Source organism: Prionailurus viverrinus, chromosome A1 (genome assembly GCF_022837055.1).
Source record: "Prionailurus viverrinus isolate Anna chromosome A1, UM_Priviv_1.0, whole genome shotgun sequence".
NCBI classification, from domain to species: Eukaryota; Metazoa; Chordata; class Mammalia; order Carnivora; family Felidae; genus Prionailurus; species Prionailurus viverrinus.
Genome location: NC_062561.1, coordinates 21,575,187 through 21,597,359, shown reverse-complemented (window position 1 = coordinate 21,597,359; position 22,173 = coordinate 21,575,187). Strand labels below are relative to the sequence as shown.

General features: G+C 37.5%; 1 protein-coding gene and 1 pseudogene across 1 annotated transcript; both read right to left on the bottom strand.

Moving 5' to 3' along the window:
• Positions 1 to 4,184: 4,184 nt before the first annotated feature.
• Positions 4,185 to 19,094, bottom strand: SPRYD7 (SPRY domain containing 7). The gene is made up of 5 exons (XM_047867259.1): positions 18,892 to 19,094; positions 18,187 to 18,303; positions 15,947 to 16,113; positions 8,606 to 8,708; positions 4,185 to 4,359 (listed from the first exon to the last, which is right to left on the bottom strand). Exons 1-5 carry the CDS (start codon positions 18,995 to 18,997, stop codon positions 4,262 to 4,264), a joined length of 591 nt encoding a protein of 196 aa, XP_047723215.1. The 5' UTR covers positions 18,998 to 19,094; the 3' UTR covers positions 4,185 to 4,261.
• Positions 12,226 to 12,339, bottom strand: LOC125147658 (uncharacterized; annotated as a pseudogene).
• Positions 19,095 to 22,173: the final 3,079 nt, after the last annotated feature.

Sequence of the window (22,173 nt, the reverse complement as noted above, 5' to 3'; positions counted from 1 at the left end):
AAAACGTAGTATCTACTAGAACTGGTCTACTGCACATGCAGTTTCATTACCACTATTAACTTTCCTGGGTCTGTGCATCAGGCTTCTGCTGGTGCCTGTCACAGTATCAACTAACAATTTACCAGATAAATTTATCAATAAAAGAGACAGTTTCCTGTAATCCTATTTCCAAGATATAATATTTTGGTGTATACTACTTCATACTTTTTCCTAGACCCCAGGTTTTTATTGGCTCATATTATACACAGAAATATTTAACAACTTTTTTTTTTTTCCATTACCAATATATCTTTGGTATTCTAGAGTGCCAAACTTACAAATTGCAATTAGTAGAGCTCCCTGAGGGCAGGACTACCTTGTTTAAGTATTTATGAAACACACATAAATGATACAATTGTTGAATGACTATGTTGTAATGATTCCTATATAACCACCGATTACACATTTCAGCCAATACTGGGACAACTTTTCCTTTAAATTTCTAGAGAACTCTTGGATAGATAGTGTGTGATTTCATTTATTTTGCTAATTATATTTAACATTACTTTGTGTTTATACCCACTATTTCAATAATTTTGTCACAGTTATTTTAAAAGAGCAAGTTGAAAGGGGATCTCATATCTTATTCAGTAAATGGAAGAACAATAGTTAATTGATTCTACTATTATGTTTCTACTCATTCACATGAACAGCCCAATTAGCTCCCAACAGTATTTCCCTGCCAGGTTGCATAATTAGTGCAAATTAATATAAGTGGTAGCTGATTATATTCCATTTATGAGTTCTATGTTTGGTTATATCTGTGTACAGGGAAATTCTAGAGTTTTGATTGCAGATTTCTCCTCACAATCGTATCTAGTGTTTTTACATTTTCTAAAAGAAGTTATTGATTTAATGTATTTTATCAAAACTCATCCAAGATCTCACTTGCATTTCTAGCTATGCTTTTGCTGGTCCATATCTAGACTTACGTTAGAAAATAAATAGTTAACAATATCTGAGCAACAATATCATGCATATGTCCGTTTTTGTTAATGATTTAGAAAAGCCCTAAGTCAAATTGTTTTCTACCATCCTCAAATTAATTTATAATAGTCTGTAATCCAAGTTAAAAATATGTTCAAATTATCTTAACTAATGAGCCAAAGGCAATTAAAAACCAAACTTTTTCTGGTTTATAGTATGTAAACTGATGAAAAGATTTTGTTTCAGCTAAGCGAAATTAGTCAAAGACAAAGACAAGTATCATATGACTTCACTCATATGAGGACTTAAGATACAAAACAGATGAACACAAGGGAAAGGAAACAAAAAATAATATAAAAACAGGGAGGGGAACAAAACATAAGAGACTCTTAAATATAGAGAACAAACAGAGGGTTGCTAGAGGGGTTGTGGGAAGGGAATAGGCTAAATGGGTAAGGAGCATTGAGGAATTTACTCCTGAAATCGTTGTTGCACATGTGCTAATTTGGATTAAATTATTAAATTATTAAAAAAAATACATTATGGAAAATAAAATAAAATTGAAGGGAAAAAGATAATTGATATCTAAAAAAAACTATTTTGTTTCACATATCTAACATTACAAATCCTTGTTAATACTGAAATTACTGAAGTAACATGGATAATAAATCATTGATTTTCAACCTATGGAAACCTACACTAGTACAAATGGATTTCTGCAGTATACAGAAAGACACTGGGCATGGTCTCTTTAGCCAGGAACAAATGCAGGTATTTGTGTTTTATGTTCCATCTATGTCTATATTTAGCTATCATTAAATATTTAAGCTATGGGTTTATACTGTACTAATATTCTTCATGATGGCTTCATGAAAGGCTTTATTTTTGAGTTTCTCTTAGCTCAATGTAATTTTTTAAGACTTTATTTTTTATTTTAGTTTAGATTTACAGGAAAATTGATAAGGAAGTAGTTTCCATATATCCCCTCTCTGTCTCTCCCATTATAAACATCTTACAGGATAAATGTATTTATTCATTTACAGTTAATAAATGGTGATACTTTATATTATTAAAATCCATAGATTATTCATATTTCCTTAGAGTTTTTACCTAATGTCTTTTTTCTGTCCCTGGATCCCACATTACATTTACTTGTTATATCCCCTTGGACTTGGCTCCTCTTGGGTATGACAGTTTCTCCAACTTTGTTTTTGATGACCTTGACAGTTTGGAGAAGTACTGCTCAAGTATTTTATAGGATGTCCCTCTACTGGAATTTGACATTTTTCTCAAGGTTAGACTGAGGTTATATGTTTAGGGAGGTAATTTTCCTAAGAGACTTAGATACCTGCAGATTAAAAACACACATCTATACTTCATCAAACTGTTGCCGAGGACATAACCCATGCATCATTTTTAGTATTGTGCCTATTTTGTATGACTAGAGGCAGAAAAGATAGCCTTGAGAAAAAAATATGATTAAAAAAAGGTTGGCTTTTTAAAAAAAATAACTAAGAGGTAGATAACATTAATAAAGACAGCAAACAGTAGTCATTTTAATTTGCTTTCCAAAGTAACCATGTTCTTTACAAATTAAGACAGAACATCAGACAAAAATGCATAAATAATATAGTTAGTTCAATTCTGTATCTTCAGAGGTAAATTTAGGTTGTATATAAATTTACTTAAGTATATTTATGTTTTCAAAGCATACTGTCACAGTTTTATCTACCAAACAAACAATAAACACTGTGTAGGATTCTCTTGCCTATGGGTCAAAAATAGCCTTAAATCCTTAGAAATTTTATAGTAGGCAATCATTCTCTCCTGAGCGGTGGTTCTCAAACTTTAGCGTGTATTAGAATCTCCTGAAAGGCTTATTCAAACACAGATTCTTGGGTGCTGTTCCTGGCAGCTTCTGATTCAGTAGGTCTGGGGCAGGGCCTGAGAATGTGCATTTCTATAAAGTTCCCAGGCGGTGCTGATGTCTGAGAACACTATGAAAACCACTTCTTAAGAGTCAACAAGGAAGCTACATTTATTAAGTGCCTATGATGATTCAGATGTTTTTCAGATATTAGCTTAATTAGTTACAGAATCATATCAAGCAAGTATGAGTATCCCTTTTATAAATGGGGAACCTGAGCTCAGGGAAGCTAAGGAACTCAGCTGAGGAGGTAATGGGATTAGATGGCAAAATTACAGTTCAGATCTCTGATTCTAATGCCCATGTTTTTCTAGCACAACACACTTTGTACTTGTTGCCAAAGGAGGGAAATGTACACATCCTCGGCATGCTCTCTAGAAAAGGAAACTGTACCAATCACTGAGTACAGTGATTAATTCAGGTTAGTAGAGCATTAAAGGAATCTTAACTGAAGACTTGGCAAAGGCTCAAGGTCACAGAGAGGATTCACTGATCTCTGAACTTCTGAAATAATCAAGGATGAAGTGAATTTAATGTATACTTAACAAAACAGGAAGAACATGTATTTAGTATAGTACTAAATATTCCTTAATTACTATTTTATTATTCCTTACAGAAAAACACATATTTAAATAAAAGTCCTTAAAAGAATAATCTCATTATATTTAAGTTTAAAGCAGCATACTATTCTAAATGTCTGCCAGTGTATACTACATCACCAATCAACCACTACTTACTCTGGTATTGAAGTAACACAGCATGATGGTCTTCAACAAAATGCTCTGACATTTACCAAAACATTTATCTCCTTTCACAAAGCAAATCAAAAGCAATGACAAACAAAATAAACAATTTAAAGTTTAAGAAAAGTGGTACGTTTTACAGTAAATAAATCACCAAAAAAGAAGTTCCCAATGATATATTTTCTGTCACTTTGTTATCCTCTGTATAAAAAAGAACACCGAGACACAAAATTATTAGACTGCAGACTTAAAATAATGAGGTCTAAATTTCAGAATGAGAAAAACCCACCCAACTCTACATCTCTATTATAAAAACAAATACTTTACGTAAGAAAGATTCCCTTTTAAATATCTATATACATATTTCTACTTAATACTGTTAATCAAACCCACAGTTATATTTATTTAAATAACAATTAAATAAACTGTCCAAAATGCAGATTTCATCTCACAGAAGTATTTTAAATCACAACTTCCAGATGGTATCTTGAATACACTGGTTCCTTAAACAACATTAACAAGCATATTTTTAAGAATATATTTTCATCTACAGGTCAGGTAAAGCTTTATTAAACGGTAAACACTTTTAAAAGTGCAGAAACACAAGTTTCAAAAACAAATACACTCAGAAGATCTGCTGTTCAAATAATATTTTTTCAAAACCAGGTGGAGGAGTGTGATAAAATTCACTGAACTGGCAATCCAAAATTGCACTGTCATCAACTAGAGACAGAAAAAGAAAGAAAGAAATTAGAAGCCTTAATTAGAAAGAATACACAACTATAAAATAAACTGTCTTTATAATATCATAGTGTTAACAGGCAAAAAGAATAAATACATCTGCTGTCCAGGTTACAAAACATAATCCTACTTGATAAAAATAACCACAATGTAAAACCAAATCCATCAAAAACAATGAAAGGCTATATATCAAAATATTACTAATAATCAGATAGTGTGAATAAGAGTACTTAACTTTTTCCTTATTTGCCTACTGTATTTTCTTAATTTTATACATTAAAATGTATTACTTTTTAAAAATTGTTTTATTTTGAAATAATTATAGATTCAAAAAAGTTGCAAAAATAGTAAGAGTTCTATGTACCCTTCATCCAGCTTCCTCTAATGGTAATAGGCTACATAACTACAGTATGATCTCAAGACCAGAAAACTGACATCAATACAGTACTGTTAACTAGATTGCAGTCCTTACTCAGCTTCTACTTTTTTTTTTTTAATGTTTATTTATTTTGAGAGAGAAAAAGAGTGTAAGTCAGGGAGAGAGGGAGAGAGAGAATCCCAAGTAGGCTCCATGCTGTCAGTGCGTAGCCCGACATGAGGCTTGATCTCATGAACCATGAGATCATGACCTGAGAAGAAATCAAGAGTTGGACACTTAACTGCCTGAGCCACCCAGGCGCCCTTCTACATGTTTTTACCAGCATTTACCAAAGAGAAATAAACGTATACATCCACACAAAGACTTGTACATGAATGTTGATCATAGCAGCTTTATTTGTAATGGCCCCAAACTGGAAAAAACCTAAATATCCATTGACAGGGGAAGAGAAAAACAAATTGTGATATAAGCACACAATGAACCATATATACTACTTGGCAACTAAAATGAATGAATTATTGATACATGCTACCACGTAGATCAATCTCAAAATAATTATGCTGAGATAAGCCAGAGAAAAAAAGAATAATACAAACTTATGATTCAGATAATCGGTGGTGACAGAAAGTAGATCAGGGCATTGCTTGGTTGGGGCTGGGGTGGGAGAGGCGAGCAGGAGGGATTATAAAGGAACAGAAGGAAACTTTTAGGAGGGATGAATATATTCATGATGTTGACTGTGGTAATAATATGAATGTTCATTTCATAGCTACTTGTTAAACTACAGAAATATGATTAATGCACATTACTAAACTATGTGTATTTCATAATAAATGCAGGAAAAAGTTAAGTACTGAATTTGACATTCATGAAGCCACTAGAGATTTTAACAAGGGTGGTTTCAGTGAAGTGGTGCTAAAGGCAGTCAGACAGGGCTGAAGAACTACTGAATGATACAGCATATGGCATAGAAATGAAGCCATATAAAGCAGGGTAAACAGAGGGCTAATGAGGGATATGAATTTAGGAAGGGTTTTGGGGGATAAGGATGACTCAGAATTTTCATAGGCATTGAAGAGAGAGGTTCCTGACAGGAGATACAAGTGAAATAACTGACAAAGTGAAGTCCCAGAGTTGGGGAGTTTGAAATCCAGACTATACACTGTTTATTTTAACATGAAGCATACCACTTCATCTAAGATGGGACAGAAAGAAGGCAAGATTGGATCTGATCCAGAAAAGCTTTAGGAGGGTAAGGCTAGGAAGGTGGAGTGCACCATTAATAGCCTCATTCTTTATAAAGTTGAAGATAAGGTCATCTGTGGAGAATGAGGAGGGAATTCAAGAAGCATAGTCAATGTGTAGAATGTAAAAGAATTGTCAAAAAACGTTGACAGCTTAGGCTGGAAGTCAAAACTTTGTAATGACACTCTTTTTGAGTGTGACATGTTTTTTTCCTCTCCATAAGTTCTGTGTTAAGAGCTGACAAAATGAATGACTGGATGGATCTAGGATTAGAGATGGGAAGGAGGGATAAAGGGTAAAGGAATTTAAGTTAGTTAGTTAGTTATTTTTGAGAGCCAGAGAGAGACAGAGCGTGAGCAGGGGAGGGGCAGAGAGAAAGGGAGACACGGTATCAGAAACAGGCTCCAGGCTCTGATCCCGATGAGGGCTCGAACCCACGAACTGTAAGATCATGACCTGAGCTGAAGTTGGACGCTTAACCGAGCCACCCAGACGTCCCATATTTATTTATTTTTAAGTAATCTCTATACGCAACATGGGACTCAAACTCACGACCGTGAGATTAAGAGTTCGATACTCTACCAACTGAGCCAGGCAGGTGCCCCTTAAGTTTTATTTTTATCTGTGATAGTAACAAACTATTAAAATATTTGGCTTAATTTGACTAATTTACTAATGTCAATTTATAAAATATATATTATTTACTATCTATAACTTTACTACATTAAAAATGATGCTGAATCAAAGAAATAATTTGGAATAAAAATTTTATTTGCTAAACTCATTTGTGTAATTCATTCTACTGATATTTATTTCAGACTCAGTTTTTTAGAATATTAAGCTACATTTCCAATTATTTAAGTAAATAAAGGAACTACTTTTAGGCTTGCCCAATATGGCAAGGAAACTAACTGAAATCAAACTTAAAAATACACTTTTACATGCAAAGACAGAGAAGGTAAAATCACTGGAAAGTAATTTTTAGGAGAAAAGAAGACTAATGAAAACCTTAACTAAAACGTAAAGCATATGGGGTGCCTGGGTGGCTCAGTCGGTTGAGCGTCCGACTTCGGCTCAGATCATGGTCTCACTGTTGGTCCGTGGGTTCGAGCCCCGTGTCAGGCTCTGTGCTGACAGCTCAGAGCCTGGAGCCTGCTTCAGATTCTGTGTCTCCCTCTCTCTCTGCCCCTCCCCTGTTCACACTCTGTCTGTCTGTCTCTCTCTCAAGAATAAATAAACATTAAAGAAAAAAAAAGTTAAAAAAAAGTAAAGCATAGGCTTTGGTTATTATTATCCTATTATTAAATATTTACATTTGTTATTTGAATACTTTTCTGATGTCCCAGTCTGTCATCACTAACACTGCTACCTTTCTAATAAATTACTATAAAAATTAGTAATTAGTTTTTATTATAGCTCAATCTAAAAATTTAAAGTAATTAAATGAGAAAATACTTTTAGATCTATTAAAACCACAGGCAGAAAAATCAGATACTTGTTGCTTTAAAGTTGGGAACATAAAAACTAAAGCAGAATAGTGACAAAGGCACTGTGCTTATGTTTGTTATTTTCTATAAAGAGAGACACCTTCCTTTTTAGAGATACATACTAAATATTTATGAATAAAATGATATATAACATCTGACATTTACTTCAAAATAATCCAAGGAGGGACGGTGAAAAACAGGAGGAGTATCAGTATTAGGGGGTAGATGAAGCGTTACTGGCTCCAAGTTGATAATTGTTTGAAGCTGGGTGATGGGTACATGAGCGTTCATTATACTATTTTACTTCTACACATGTTTGAAATTTTCTGTAATAAAAATTAAAGTAATTAAATGGTATAGGGTCATCTCTTAAGTAACCCAATTCTTGAAGGGATATACTTGTACAGAAATTATAATACATACATATCAATACTATTCAAAGTCACAATTTTCTCTCTCTCTCTCAAAAGAGTTTTAACATTCAAGTAATTTTATAAAGGTGACTAATGGTCAATCTACATAAAATTCCCATCTATAGTTCCACAATATTCTTTACAATTACATTTCTTGGTAACCTAAATCTCCCTAATAACTGGCAGAAAGAGCTTTGTAAATTCAGTAAAGCTTTTTGGAATGTTCTAGAATATATGAATACATGATTCAAAAAGGGAATATGGTTATTATATATTTAATTATATTCAATGTTTTGGGCAGTTTTTTAATACATGGGGAATAAAAAGCTTCCTTAGTACTGCGAAGTGGGATTATAGTATCCTACTCAGTACATTTCATAAAAAAAGGTCCTTATTAACTTGTCCAGATTTTTTTTTATTTATTTATTTTGAGAGAGAGAGAGCCAGAGAGGGGCAGAGAAAGGGGCAGAGAGAGAAAGAATCACAAGTAGGCTCTGCACTGTCAGCATGGAGCCCAAAGTGAGATTCGAACTCATGAACAGTGAGATCATGACCTGAGCTTAAATCAAGAGTTGGACACTCAACCAAATGAGCCACGCAGGCACCCCAACTTGTCCAGATTTTTGAATGCCAGTTATTAAGTTAAGGAAAATGTCGAGTAAAAGTTAACATACATAATAATATTTAGAAATATTTTAGCTTACCATAAACAACCGGATACACTGTCCCTCGTATACCTGATGCTGGACAATGCATATTTTTTCCATTCAAATATACATTTAATTCTACATGGTCATATGTAATACCCTAGGAAGGAAAAAAAATGTTAAAAAGTAAAAATATAAACGTTCCAATAAAAAAAGCCTAAATAGTCAAAAAGCACTACTGGGAAGCATGGAAAAAATTAAAGTAAGGTGTCACAGTAGCTTTCATTAAGGGTTTACAATTTGGTAGAGTTCTACTTGAACTGAGCTAAAAAAAATTAGTGGTGATTATGTGGGGGCAAAGTCATGTAAAGTCCCAAGGGTTCACATCAGAGGTAAAACAAATGAGGAACAATTTGGAGTCTGAGTTATTATATTCAGATAATCTGAATTTTATATTCTGAATATTAAGATGATATAAGTACTGCCTACCATGCACAGAGAGGCCTTTAAAACTCATAGAGAAAACACTGCTCTCTCTCTATAGAATTTGATCTTAAGGGGGGAAAACAATGAGGTTTTTAGCATTAGGGCTTACTACCTGTCACTGTTCTCAAGTTGTGAAGAAGTGTCTTCAACTTATTTCTGAAAAGAAATACACTTCCGTATCTGTTTACCTTGCTCTCGTATATGTCAAAATGTATTACCAAAGTGAAGCTAGTGCTTACAATGACTATAACTGGTAGTTAGTACCCAGCTAAAAACAGAAAAACAACAGCTCAAAAGACTAAGAAAAAAAAGTAGAATAAAAATAGATCACTCTGTGTATCTATACATTATTGATGGTACAAAAGTCACGATGAATACTAACAATTATTATTAATACATACATTAAAATGCTGGAAAACACTTAAAAAGCCTGTATTATCTACCAAGCACTATTCTAAGTACTTCATGTTTAATCATTTGATCCTCACAACAAGATGGGTATTATTATTATCATCCCCATTTTATAGATGAAATAGCTAAGGCACAAAAAGGTTAAATAATTTACATAAGGTTAGAGAGTTAGGAGGTGGCAGAGCTGGGATTGAAACCCACGCAGTATGGCCTCAGAATACCCTACTTGCCATGCCATACTACCTCTCTTTAAAACTTAATGTCATAGTTACTACCTGATGACAGAAAGCCAGCTTTTCTTTGAAGAATTAAGTAGACAGTTCTTTCAGTAGAAAAATCATCATCAGACCAACAAGCAACTGCTCCAAGGAATTCTGACTGTGGATATATTTTATTTTATTATTATTTTTTTTATTTTTTAAATTTTTTTGTCGTTTATTCATTATTGAAAGATAGAGAGAGACAGAGCATGAGCAGGGGAGGGGCAGAGAGAGAGACACACACCGAATCCAAAGCAGGCTCCAGGTTCTGAGCTGTCAGCACAGAGCCCGATGCAGGGTTTGAACTCACAAACCGTGAGATCATGACCTGAGCCGACGTCGGACGCCCAACCGACTGAGCCACCCAGGCACCCCCTGACTGTGGATATATTTTAGAGGTAGAAAAAGATCTGACAAATGATCTAGTCTTAACTTCCCTCACTTTCCAGTTAAAACAACAAAGGTCCAGATGAGTCAGTGTGTTAAGTGCTATAAAAGATTCTCCTCAAACCTTAGCAAAGCCACGGTTAAATAATAATTTATTAAGTTACAAAATATTGAGAGAGACAGTTTTTGCAGTTTTTGTTTCATTTCAGTTTATGTATTTAAATATAATTATAAAGTTAAACGATAGCTGGGATTAGTTTCTGTAATGAAGAGGCCTTTTTTTCATTCAAAAAACAAAAACAAAATTACATAAAAATAATGTGTCCTCTCTTTAGAGGACTACCTTACGGGACATCAGGCCTGTAATCTAGGCACCCTTCACCACCTGGTGGCAGCATATACTGCCAGCAAGCAAATTTTAAAGCCCAAACCTGCAGCATAATGGTAAGGTCTCAATACCAAAGAAAGAAGTGAGAAAGGATATGAGAACCCCCAACTCCTACTAGCAGGGTTTAGTTCCAACTATTTCTAATTTAATCTGTCCTTTTTATGATCTAGAAACTAGGTTTGATTCCACCATAATGACACCAAAAAATCTGACATAATTGTTTGCATGTTCAGTGAACGGACTCTGAAATTAAGCTGCCTGTATAATCATCCTGGGATCCCTCCATACAAGAAGTTACTTAACTTCCCCTAATCTGTAAAACGGTGATAATAATACTATCTATGTTATTGAGTCATTATGAGGATTAAACAATTTAAACCCTGCCAGGCATTTAGAACAGTGCCAGGCCTATAATAAATTCTAGAGAAAAGCATTTGCTATTATTAGTAATGTTATTATTATTACATAGAATGGTTATAAAACTTCTCTCAAACTGGGACCTCATCAAAATAAAAAGCTTCTGCACACCGAAGGAAACAATCAGCAAAACTAAAAGGCAACCGACAGAATGGGAGAAGATATTTGCAAACAACATATCAGATAAAGGGTCAGTATCCAAAATCTATAAAGAACTTCTCAAACTCAACACCCAAAAAACAAATAGTCCAGTGAAGAAATGGGCAAAAGACATGAACAGACACTTCTGCAAAGAAGACATCCAGATGGCTGACACATGAAAAAATGCTCAACATCACTCATCATCAGGGAAATACAAATCGAAACCACAATGAGATACCACCTCACACCTGTCAGAATGGCTAACATTAACAACTCAGGTAACAAAAGATGTTGGCAAAGATGCAGAGAGAGAGGATGTCTTTGCACTGTTGGTGGGAATGCAAGCTGGTGCAGCTACTCTGGAAAACACTATGGAGGTTCTTCAAAAAACTAAAAATAGAACTACCCTACGACCCAGAAATTGCACTACTGGGCATGTATCCAAGGGATACAGATGTGCTGTTTCGAAGGGGCACATGCACCCCCATGTTTATAGCAGCACTATCAACAATAGCCAAAGTATGGAAACAGCCCAAATGTCCATCGATGGATGAATGGATAAAGATGTGGTATATATATACAATGGAGTATCACTCGGCAATCAAAAAGAATGAAATCTTGCCATTTGCAACTATGTGGATGGAACTAGAGGGTATTATGCTAAGCAAAATTAGAGAAAGACAAATATCATATGACTTCACTCATATGAGGACTTTAAGACACAGAACAGATGAACATAAAGGAAGGGAAAATATAAAAACAGGGAGGGGACAAAATATAAGAGACTTTTAAATATGGAGAACAAACAGAGGGTTACTGGAGGGGCTGTGGGAGGGGGGATGGGCTAAATGGGTAAGGGCATTAAGGAATCTACTCCTGAAATCACTGTTGCACTATATGCTAATTTGGATGTAAATTAAAAAAATAAACACACACACACACACACAATAAATAAATAAAAGGCTCAAATCCCCCCCCCCAAAAAAACTTCTCTGAAATTAAACTGAAATAATGCAATTTTAGAATATAATTTGCACTTTTCAAAACTACATATAGAAGGAAAAAAGTAAGCTTAAGCCAGGTATGTTTCCTAGTGCTGTGGGAGGCCCTATGGGTATTATATGATTATTGTATGAATATAATCATTTGGTCAGATGTTGAAAGCTTATCTTTCTTGATTTCTCCTCAGAGAATGGCATATGACTTAAATTCTACACATATGAAAATGTTTTTCCTGTCTTATACTAAACTGATAAGAACAAATACTACACTTGATCTTGGCTAAAAGGCTAAGAAGCAATTGTTTTTCCTGTCTTATAATCATTTCTACTTTTCCTATGCCACTGTCAGCAATTTGGTGAAATTTTTTCTCAAATGTTTGAACTAAGAAGATAAAGGTAATATGGTAGGGTGATGTTTTACTTTTCTTGATTCTTCATATATTTCACCTTTTTAAAGTTCTCCTTTTATCAGGATGGGTACAAAAACTCAAAGTCTAATTTAATAATGCTGACAGACTAAAAATGACATTCTTAAATCTGTCAGTTTTTGGTATCAGTCATTTCAATGAATGAGATAGGAAGGCAAAAATAGAACACAGTAGTTCAATACATCAACAAAGAAAAACATTTGTTACTGATTATCCTTGCTTATGTTTGAATTTCATCTTAGTGTAAACAGCTTGATAGCCTCAACCTGACTTCAAGATTCTCTTTCAAGAAATATCCATTTGAGTGAGAGTGTTTTGTATTATGGACATCTGGCAATGATCTACAAATACAAAACCAGCTATTCAAAAAGATGAACAGGGAAAAACAGATTTCAAAAATGGTTTATGCCTTTTGACTCCTACAACACTTTCAATAATTTACCCATTTTAAAACTAAGTGTTCTTTATACTTTTTAAACTGCAGAAGAGATGGAAGATCAGACCCCGGTTAAAAACCTTATTTTCCACATTTGTCTTCATTGTTACCAAAATACTGTATAGTTCTTTAATTCAATAACCTGGATTTACCCTGTGTCATCTTATTAGAAACTTTCCTTCATTATGTATAGATTCCTTTCAATTTGGTACCAGAGCCACGAACCCAAGGTTCTATGTAGAAAAGCACCTTTGCTGAAGGAGATCCTAAGCCTCTGTCCCTCATCAATAGCTAAAAGCCTGAAATCTGTGTAGAAAGTTCTTCAATAATAGCATATAAAAAGAAATAACTGGGAAAGACAGAAAGGGATCTTTGGATTACATTTTCAAGAGGGTGGCTTTGGTAATGACTTAAATATATCTAGTTGGGAATAAAAATAGAGAAGTCTTAACAATATGTAACTCTTTCCATCCCCTGCTTTCCAAAAAAAACTTTTCTACAATCAAACCTTAGGATTTTGAGTCCAGTTCTTTGAAGAGTTGTGAAAGTGAAGAAGTTTAAAAAGATTAATGAGGATCAACACTCCTAATAAAATGCTCTTAATTAAGAGAAGTTCATAACAAATTAAATATAGGCATACCTTATTTTGCTGCACTTTGCAGATATTGCATTTTTTTTTTTTTTAATTTTTTTTTTTTTTTCAATGTTTATTTATTTTTGGGACAGAGAGAGACAGAGCATGAACGGGGGAAGGGCAGAGAGAGAGGGAGACACAGAATCGGAAACAGGCTCCAGGCTCCGAGCCATCAGCCCAGAGCCCGACGCGGGGCTCAAACTCACGGACCGCGAGATCGTGACCTGGCTGAAGTCGGACGCTTAACCGACTGCGCCACCCAGGCGCCCCGATATTGCATTTTTTTTACAAATTAAAGGTTTCTGTCAACCAAACGTCGGGCAACTCTATCAGTGCCATTTTTCCAATAGTATTTTCTCACTTCAAGTCTGGGTCACGTTTTGGTAATTCTTGTAATATTTCGATCTTTTTCATTATTATATGTAACAGTGATCTTCATTCAGTGATCTTTGATGTTATCATTACAATTATTTTGGGGTGCCACAAACCACACCCACATAAGACCAAAAGTTTGAACAATAAACGTGTGGGTTTTAACTGCTCCACTGACCGGCTGTTGCCAGTCTCTCTCCTTCTCCTCTGGGATCCTTATTTCCTGAGACACGATATTGAAATTGGGTCAATTAATAACCCCACAGTGGCCCCTAAGTGTTCAAGGGAAAGGAAGTCACATGTCTCTCACTTTAAGTCAAAAGTCAGAAATGATTAAGCTCATGTAGAGAGCCAAGATAGGCCAAAAGCTAGGTCTTCTGCACCAATTTTGCCATGTTGTGATGCGAAGGAAAGTTACTGAAGAAAATTAAAAGTGCTACTCCAGTGACTATATAAGTGATAAGAAAGTGAAACACCTTCTTGCTGATATGGAGAAATTTGTGGTGCCTGCTTAGAAGATCAAATCAGCCATAATACTCCCTTAACCCAAAGCCTAATATAGAGCAAGACCCTACCTCTCTTCAATTCTGTGAAGGCTGAGAGAGGTGGGGAAATGACAGAAGAAAAGTGTGAAACTAGCAGAAGTTGATTCATGAGGTTTAAGGAAAGAGGCCATTTCTATTACATAAAAGTGCAAGGTGAAGCAGCAAGTGCTCATGCAAAAGCTGCAGCAAGTTGTCCAGAAGACCTAGCTAAAATTAGTGAAGGTGGCTACACCAAACAACAGATGTCAGTGTAGATGAAACAGCCTTCTACTGCAAGAAGATGCCATTTAGGACTTTCATAGCTAGAAAGGAGAAGTCAATATCTGACTTCAAAGCTTCAAAGGACAGGCTGACTCTCCCGTTGGGGGCTAATGCAGCTGACTTTCAGTTGAAGCCAATGCTCATTGACCATTCCAAAAATCCTAGGGCCCTTAAGAGTTATGCTAAATCTACTCTGTGTGCTCTATAGCTGGGACAACAAAGCCTGGATAACAGCACTTCTATTTACAACATGGTTTACTGAATATTTTAAGCCCACCGTTGAGACCTACTGCTCAGAACAAAAGGCTCTTTTCAAAATATCACTGCTCATTGACAATGTATGTGAGATTAATGCTGTTTTCATGCCTGCTAACACAGCATCCATTCTGTAGCCCATGGATGAAGGAGTAATTTCAAGTCTTATTACTTAAGAAATACATTTCGTAAGGCTACAGCTGCCATAGATAGTGATTCCTCTGAAGGACTTGGGCAAAGTAAATTGAAAACCTTCTGAAAAGGATTCACCATTCTATTCAAAAAAAAATTTTTTTTAACATTTATTCATTTTTGAGAGAGTGTGAGCAGGGGAGGGGCAGTGAGAGATACAGAATCGGAATCCGGCTCCAGGCTCTGAGCTGTCAGCACAGAGCCCGATGCGGGGCTCAGACTCACAGACCGCGAGATCATGACCTGAGCTGAAGTCGGATGCTTAGCTGACTGAGCCACCCAGGTGCCCCGAGGATTCACCACTCAAAACATGGCCTAAAAACATTCATGATTCATGGAAGAAGCCAAAAGATCAACATTAACAAGAGTCTGGAAGAAATTGATGGCAACAAAGAGTTGGATGCTAAACCTACTGAGCGACCCAGGTGTCCCCCCCGATATTTTCTAATATGAAGGTTAGCAAACTTTTAAAATTGTGGGTGAAGATTTCTCTGATGTGAGAGAAGCAGGAAATGTTGATCAAGAGCCAAGCTGTCATTAATTCTCCTGAATGGGAATAAAGGCTCACACTAATTTTCCTGGCCAGTGGCAGCTCTAGAAAGGAGAGCAGTTAGGTTAGCCAGCAGCATCTTTATCGAGTGCTTTCTCTGGAACATGTACCTCATTAGATCTAATCCCAGTGCTTCGGAATTCAAACTACAAACTCCCAAGCAAAACTATATACACTAAAACCCGTTCAAGTTGAATAATTTACAGTGGAAAGCAACTCCACAAGAAAACTCACCACCACGTCTCCCTCCTGTGGGAGGCTGTTTGCTGGCAGCCTGTTTTTCTCCTCGTTGTTGTGGTATAGGGCTCCATCATTCCTCATCACCAGACTGTGGGCATCTCGGCCAAGAGGAATCTGATTCAAGTTAACTTTCTGAGTTGCGACGCCAATACCCCATATTCCTAAAAAATAATAGTTTAAATGCCCCCAAAATCTGAAGAATATGAAACAAGGGGTTGTTTTTAAGAGAGTGTAAATTGTTTTTAAAAGAAATGGCACTCTATCACTAAACTATCTTTTATTAATTTTTTAAAAAAACAAATCTTTTAAAAGTAGTTTGCAAACTACCCTATATTCTCGACAGATGGAGTACAGCCTAGGAGATAAGAGAGGGCCCTGAAGCTGTAAGGACTAGGTTAAACCTTGGCTTAGCTATGTCCTCTGGGGCAAGTTATTTAACCTCACTCTGCTTCCTCACCTGTGAACTTGGGATTCTAACAGTACAGACTTCAAAAAGTTATTAAAAGATATAGCAAGGTAATCAAGTAAAGCACTTGTAACAGTGTAAGTACTCCCCCCACAATCGGTTAAGTGAAGCAGAGTATTTTTAGATGTTAGCTATTATCATCATCACTACTCTCTGAAAGATGTTTTTAAAAAGCTACACGTTGAATTTAAAAGGCCTAGGGTTCCAGTCAAGCACTACTTTGGAGAAGTGGGAAATTAGTCTTTAGTTTTTACATCTATATAATATGTGACAAATAATATAGGACCTGGTCAAAATTATGGAGAGGAGAAAATTAAGGATGAAGTGTAAAATCATTTTCTTACCCGTGCCTTAAGTCAGTGGGCTTAAAATCTTTTGGTCTAAGCTGATTTTAAAGCAAGCAGCTCTCCTCTTAAGCAGCCAAACAGAATACCTAGAGCTCTGGATTTTGTCTCAAACTGTTTCCTTCTCAGTTTTTATCAAAATCAGTTAGGAGAAAATCTATAAATGGAAGAAGGTTTCAAGGTCATGTTGCCAATCGATTAATTTTTCTGAATTGAGCAAGACTATCAAAAAGTTGCATGTCTGGATATCACTGTCTGGGCTTCCTAAATAATCTGTGTAATTTATTCTCCAGAGTGGGACAATTTTAAGAGTAACAGAAGGTAATAATATTGATTTCATGGGACAACAGTTCTAGACAGGATTACTCTCCTTACCCCTAAAGAACTGTGCATGCTGTGATACATTTTGGCATAACTGCCTCAGGCTTTCATTGAGAGATCAATTTACAGACTCCAACAATGTATTTATTCTAGGAATGTCACTGAAGATGTCATCCTTTACAGAAAATCCACATAAAAGTTTGTACTGGATTCAAGGATCTAGAAAACATTTGCTTTTCTTGAGAAAAGGTATGTTTTACTTAAGATTTTAGTAGCCAAACATATTTTATAAAAGAGTGGAGGACAGATTCATATTTATTTCATATATTTAGCAAAATCAGTATTTTGAACTAATTTAGAAAACAAGCTCCAGAAGGATGCTTTATACCATTCAAGCTTGTCGAGTAAAAGTATGATTTACTTCCCTCTACTTTTCCTATTCTACACTTATACTTACATTATTCATACTATATTTCACTAGTAATTTTTTATAAAGCTTTAAAAATATATTTCTCCATATTCAATATGGCTACAAATTATCTAATCATTATTATAATACTCAAGCAGAAGTGTTGTATGATTCAAGAAACTCCATAAGTTTTTAATGAGAAGTATAAACATTAGCCTTCGATCAGAATTCTAAATTTGCTGATTGCTTCAGAAGACAATGAACTTGGGCATCTTAACGAGAATTAAGAGGAAAAAAAAACGGATCATAAGATTGATTTTATGCTAAGATAAAACATCAAGGGTCTACACCTTATATGCTTGACCAAAGAAAACATTTAGTACCCAAAGGCGCATTTAGTACCCATTAATAACGCTAGTGCCTAACACTGATCCTGTGTGCCCTGTCTTTAAAACACTTTCATTGGTATAACTCATGTGAAGCAGGATGACAGTTCCTGTAATCCCATTTTACAAATAAGAAAACTGAACCTAAAGTATAATTTAACTGGAACCACCCGAGGGGTGGGAAAAAGGATCTTCCAAATAAGTTTCCTGCTTTTTTATTGCCTCATTAATCTTTTCCATATATCGAGAACTGCTCTTAATAGTTACAACAATTAGGACTTTTAATAGTAAAGGACCATTATACCGACCTGTGGACTGGATTTTGAATTCAAAGTAGCTTTTGTTTTGATGTAAAGGGGCACTGGCTAAACAACCTCCTGTTCCACATATTCTTCTTCCATTTTTTACAATGACAACATCTGTTCCTAAATAAAAAATACACAGTGTGAAGTTTTTTATTTTCTTATCCAACAATCAAGGTTACCTTCTTTCACTTTTAATTCTAAATCAAAAAAATAGCGATGCTATATTTACTTTGAAATTTAGAAATGCTGATAAATTCAGAACAATTTTTACTTCTCCCCCCGCCCCTTTTTCCCCCTGAGAATGTTTATATTAATATTCATTTGCGGCTACAAATCCTGTTTGGGCAATTTAGTAGTAACTCAGTAGGAGGAGCACCAGAGGCGCTCCCCTCACCTGGGAACAGCTGACGAGTCTCGGGAGGCGGCAGCTCCGAGATTCCCGTGAAAATGGGTAGGTGCGCACAAGCACCTCCCGATGACAGGGGCAGACAGGGCTGCGTAGCCTTGAACACAGAACAGGGCCGAGGTGGAGTCCGCCGCGAGACGAAATGGGGTCGAGGGCAGCAACTGAGAGCAGGGAGCGGAGGGCGGCGCCCGGAGAGGCAGGGCCGCGCGTGGGCGTGTGGTCCCTCCGACCCCTCACTGCCCCCGACCCGCCGCGCCCCACCCGGCGTGGGCCGTTGGGTCTGGAGAAGGGAGGGCCCTTACCCATGTGCTGCGTGTCCAGCTGCACCGCCGGCATCTCCTTCAGAGGGATGTGTCCCGTCCCGCCGTCCCTGCAGCACCGCAGGCAGCAGAACACCGAAGCAGCCATCACGCCAGGACCACCGACTCGGCCGCCTCCGCTAGCCGCCGGCCGCCCCAAGCCCGCGGTGACGCCGCCCCTACGCCTTCGCTCCGCCTCCCGCCCCTGCCCGAGCGCCGGAGGTATCTGTGTCGAGCGCGCAGACCGATACAGCGACGCCCCACGCCGGGAGGGCGCAGTGCAGGCAGAGGTGAAGCCGGCCTGTGCGGAAGATGCGGAGGATCTGCGCGTGGGGAGGGGCGGTGTCGAGAAGGGGGCGGGGCTGGAGGCGGAGCAGGGGCAGGGGGCGGGACGGGCGGGACGGGCGGGCAGGCAGAGGACGGCGTGCGCCTGCGCGCGGAGTCGTTTTTTTCCTCGGCGGGGCTTCAAGTTTGAGTTCTTACGTTGAGCAATGCTCAAGGCGTCGGCTTCTCCGCCTGGTTTGCAACCGTACGACGCTGCGTTTTAAAAACTGTTCCCCCCAACTTTGACATTACCTTTAGGGATGAATTGACAGAATCAAGTCAGGCTGGGGGAGTGGAAGCCCCGAGGTTTTCCACACACTCCCATCCTCCCAGGGCAAGCTCGGGGCTGAGAGAACTTTACCTCGACCGAGCCTCCTCCTCCTACCGTAGCAGATTTCTGAAGAATTTCTTCAAATTCTAAATAGACACACAGGCCTCAGAAGTAATGGTTGTTAGTGACTTCACCGTGGATGTGCACCCAGGGCTCTAAGTGGGCCCTGATGCATTTTAGGTGCAGAGATGCGCATCCCGTGGCTCCTGATGCCACGCGGTTGGGGCTCCCAGGAGGCCGTCCAGGGAGGATACCTCTGGGAGGTACCGCTTGACGGGCCTCTGCCAAGCTCATCCTCTTCGTGGATTGGGGGTTTCTAGGAGTGTGAAGAGAACTCCCGAGGGAGCGAGGATGTCTGGTCCCCCAAAGGAAGACCTCGTTTCCTACCATCTGCCCCTTTCTGCTTCCAAGTAGGAGGCCCACAGGGTGGTCATCTGTCATCTCCTTGCCTGCTTACGTCATCTGTGCCTGGTCGATTTCATATCTTTAAATACAGGGGTGCCTGGGTGGCTCAGTGGGTTTAACATCCTACTCTTGATTTTGGCTCAGGTCATGATCTCATGGTTTGTGGGTTCAAACCTGGTATGGGGCTCCACGGTGACAGTGCAAAGCTTGCTTTGGATTCTTTCTCCCCCTGTCTCGTTGCCCCTCTCCTTCTCGTGCACATGCACACGCTCTCTCTCTCTCAAAACAAATAATAAAATAAACTGTATTTTTAAAAAGTGTTAAATACAGCTTGGTGCCTGGAGATGGTCTTCAATGACCCCTAGCATTAACCGGGCTCAAACCTTTATTCCCAAAATGGTTTCCAACCTGGAAGCTTCACCCAAGTTCAGGCTCTGGGAAACAGATGCAAGATGCCCATTTCATATGTAATGGTTTCCTATACATAACTTTTTAGTGACCTGAGTGCAAATATCCTTAATGGAGATTTTTTTTTGTTTTTGTTTGTTTCCTCCCAAGGAATAAGAGAATTTTTTCTGGATCCTGGGCCTCTTTGCAGTCTATACAAATGATCTTTTCATTACAATAGGGAAAACCTCCAAATTCTATACTTTGAGATTTAGTTAACCATAGAATTAATATCTAAAGGTGATTATTAAAGTGATTGAGGATAGACTCTCACTGCCTATAGAGTACTTTCTTGGTAATCATTTTACACATGAAATTTTTCTTTTACTGAAAACCATGCTCATTATTCTGAGGGTTTAATTAGGGTTCGGTTCTCTTTCCGTTGGGGGAGGGGGGAGCCAAATGTCATTCCCTGAGGTAGGCACTCTTTCATGTATGTATCTAGTTGAATTCTTGAAAGTTTTCTGGGTAGATATTGTCCCCACTCTATATGAAGAAATAGGATTAGAGGGATTAAAAAACTGGTGTAGCCTCAGATAATTAGGAAATAAACAAAGTAGGATTCAAAGCCCATCAGTCTGACTCCTAAGCCTGTATTTGCTCCACCAGGTCATGCTGCCTCTCAAATTATGAAGATCTAACTCTTGCAATAAATGCTGAAATTCTTTTTTTTTTTTAACATTTTATTAATTTTTGAGACAGAGAGAGACAGAGCATGAATGGGGGAGGGTCAGAGAGAGAGGGAGACACAGAATCGGAAGCAGGCTCCAGGCTCCGAGCCATCAGCCCAGAGCCCAACGCGGGGCTCGAACTCGGGGACCGCAAGATCGTGACCTGAGCCGAAGTCGGATGCTCAACCGACTGAGCCACCCAGGCGCCCCAATGCTGAAATTCTTAAAAAAAATAATAAATGCTGAAATTCTTTTAAATGTGCTTTCAATTCAAAATGCAGATTTGCACTTTATTTTTGTATGTTTCATTAAACTCCATATTGGCTACAAGCTGCCATAATTCACGTATAGACAATATCAAAATAGCTGTTGTTATTAGGTAAAATATTTATTCATAAATCTTATTAATATTTATCAATTATGTTTTAATAATATCATTAATATTATTACTTTTTTGATATTTATTTTTTGAGACACACACGCACAGACACACACACACACACACACACACACACACACACACACAGCATGAGTGGGGGAGGGGCACAGAGAGATGAAGACACAGAATCTGAAGCAGGCTCCAGGTTCTGTGCTGACAGCTCAGAGGGGCTCGAGCTCCAGGAGATCATGACCTGAGCCCAAGTGGGACGCTTAACCGACTGAGCCACCCAGGTGCCCCTCATTAATATTATTAAAAGTAGTACTTGTATTAAATATTTAACGAATATTTAGACCATTCAAGTTACTCACATCTTCAGTGAAAAGCCAGACTATTAGATGGCATGAATTGGCCATGACTGTAGAAGCAGAATTGCCATAGTCTTTCCTGGCTGGAAGAGTAAAATGCTGGGCCACTGCCCAGTGCACTTTGCCCCCAATGTAGCAACTCAAGTAGACTCAGCAGTATGAAGCAAGCAAAACCAGTTAGCTCCTAAAACAGACTTCCCTGTCTTGGCAGATGAATGCCATCCATGAGCTCACAGACCTTATCCTTCTTATATCTGGGATTTGATTATCCTTTCATTATTATTTTCAAAGGAATTATCCTTTCTTTTTGAAAAGCACAATGCTAAAGATATTTTGACAGTCTTTCACAGCTATCACTTT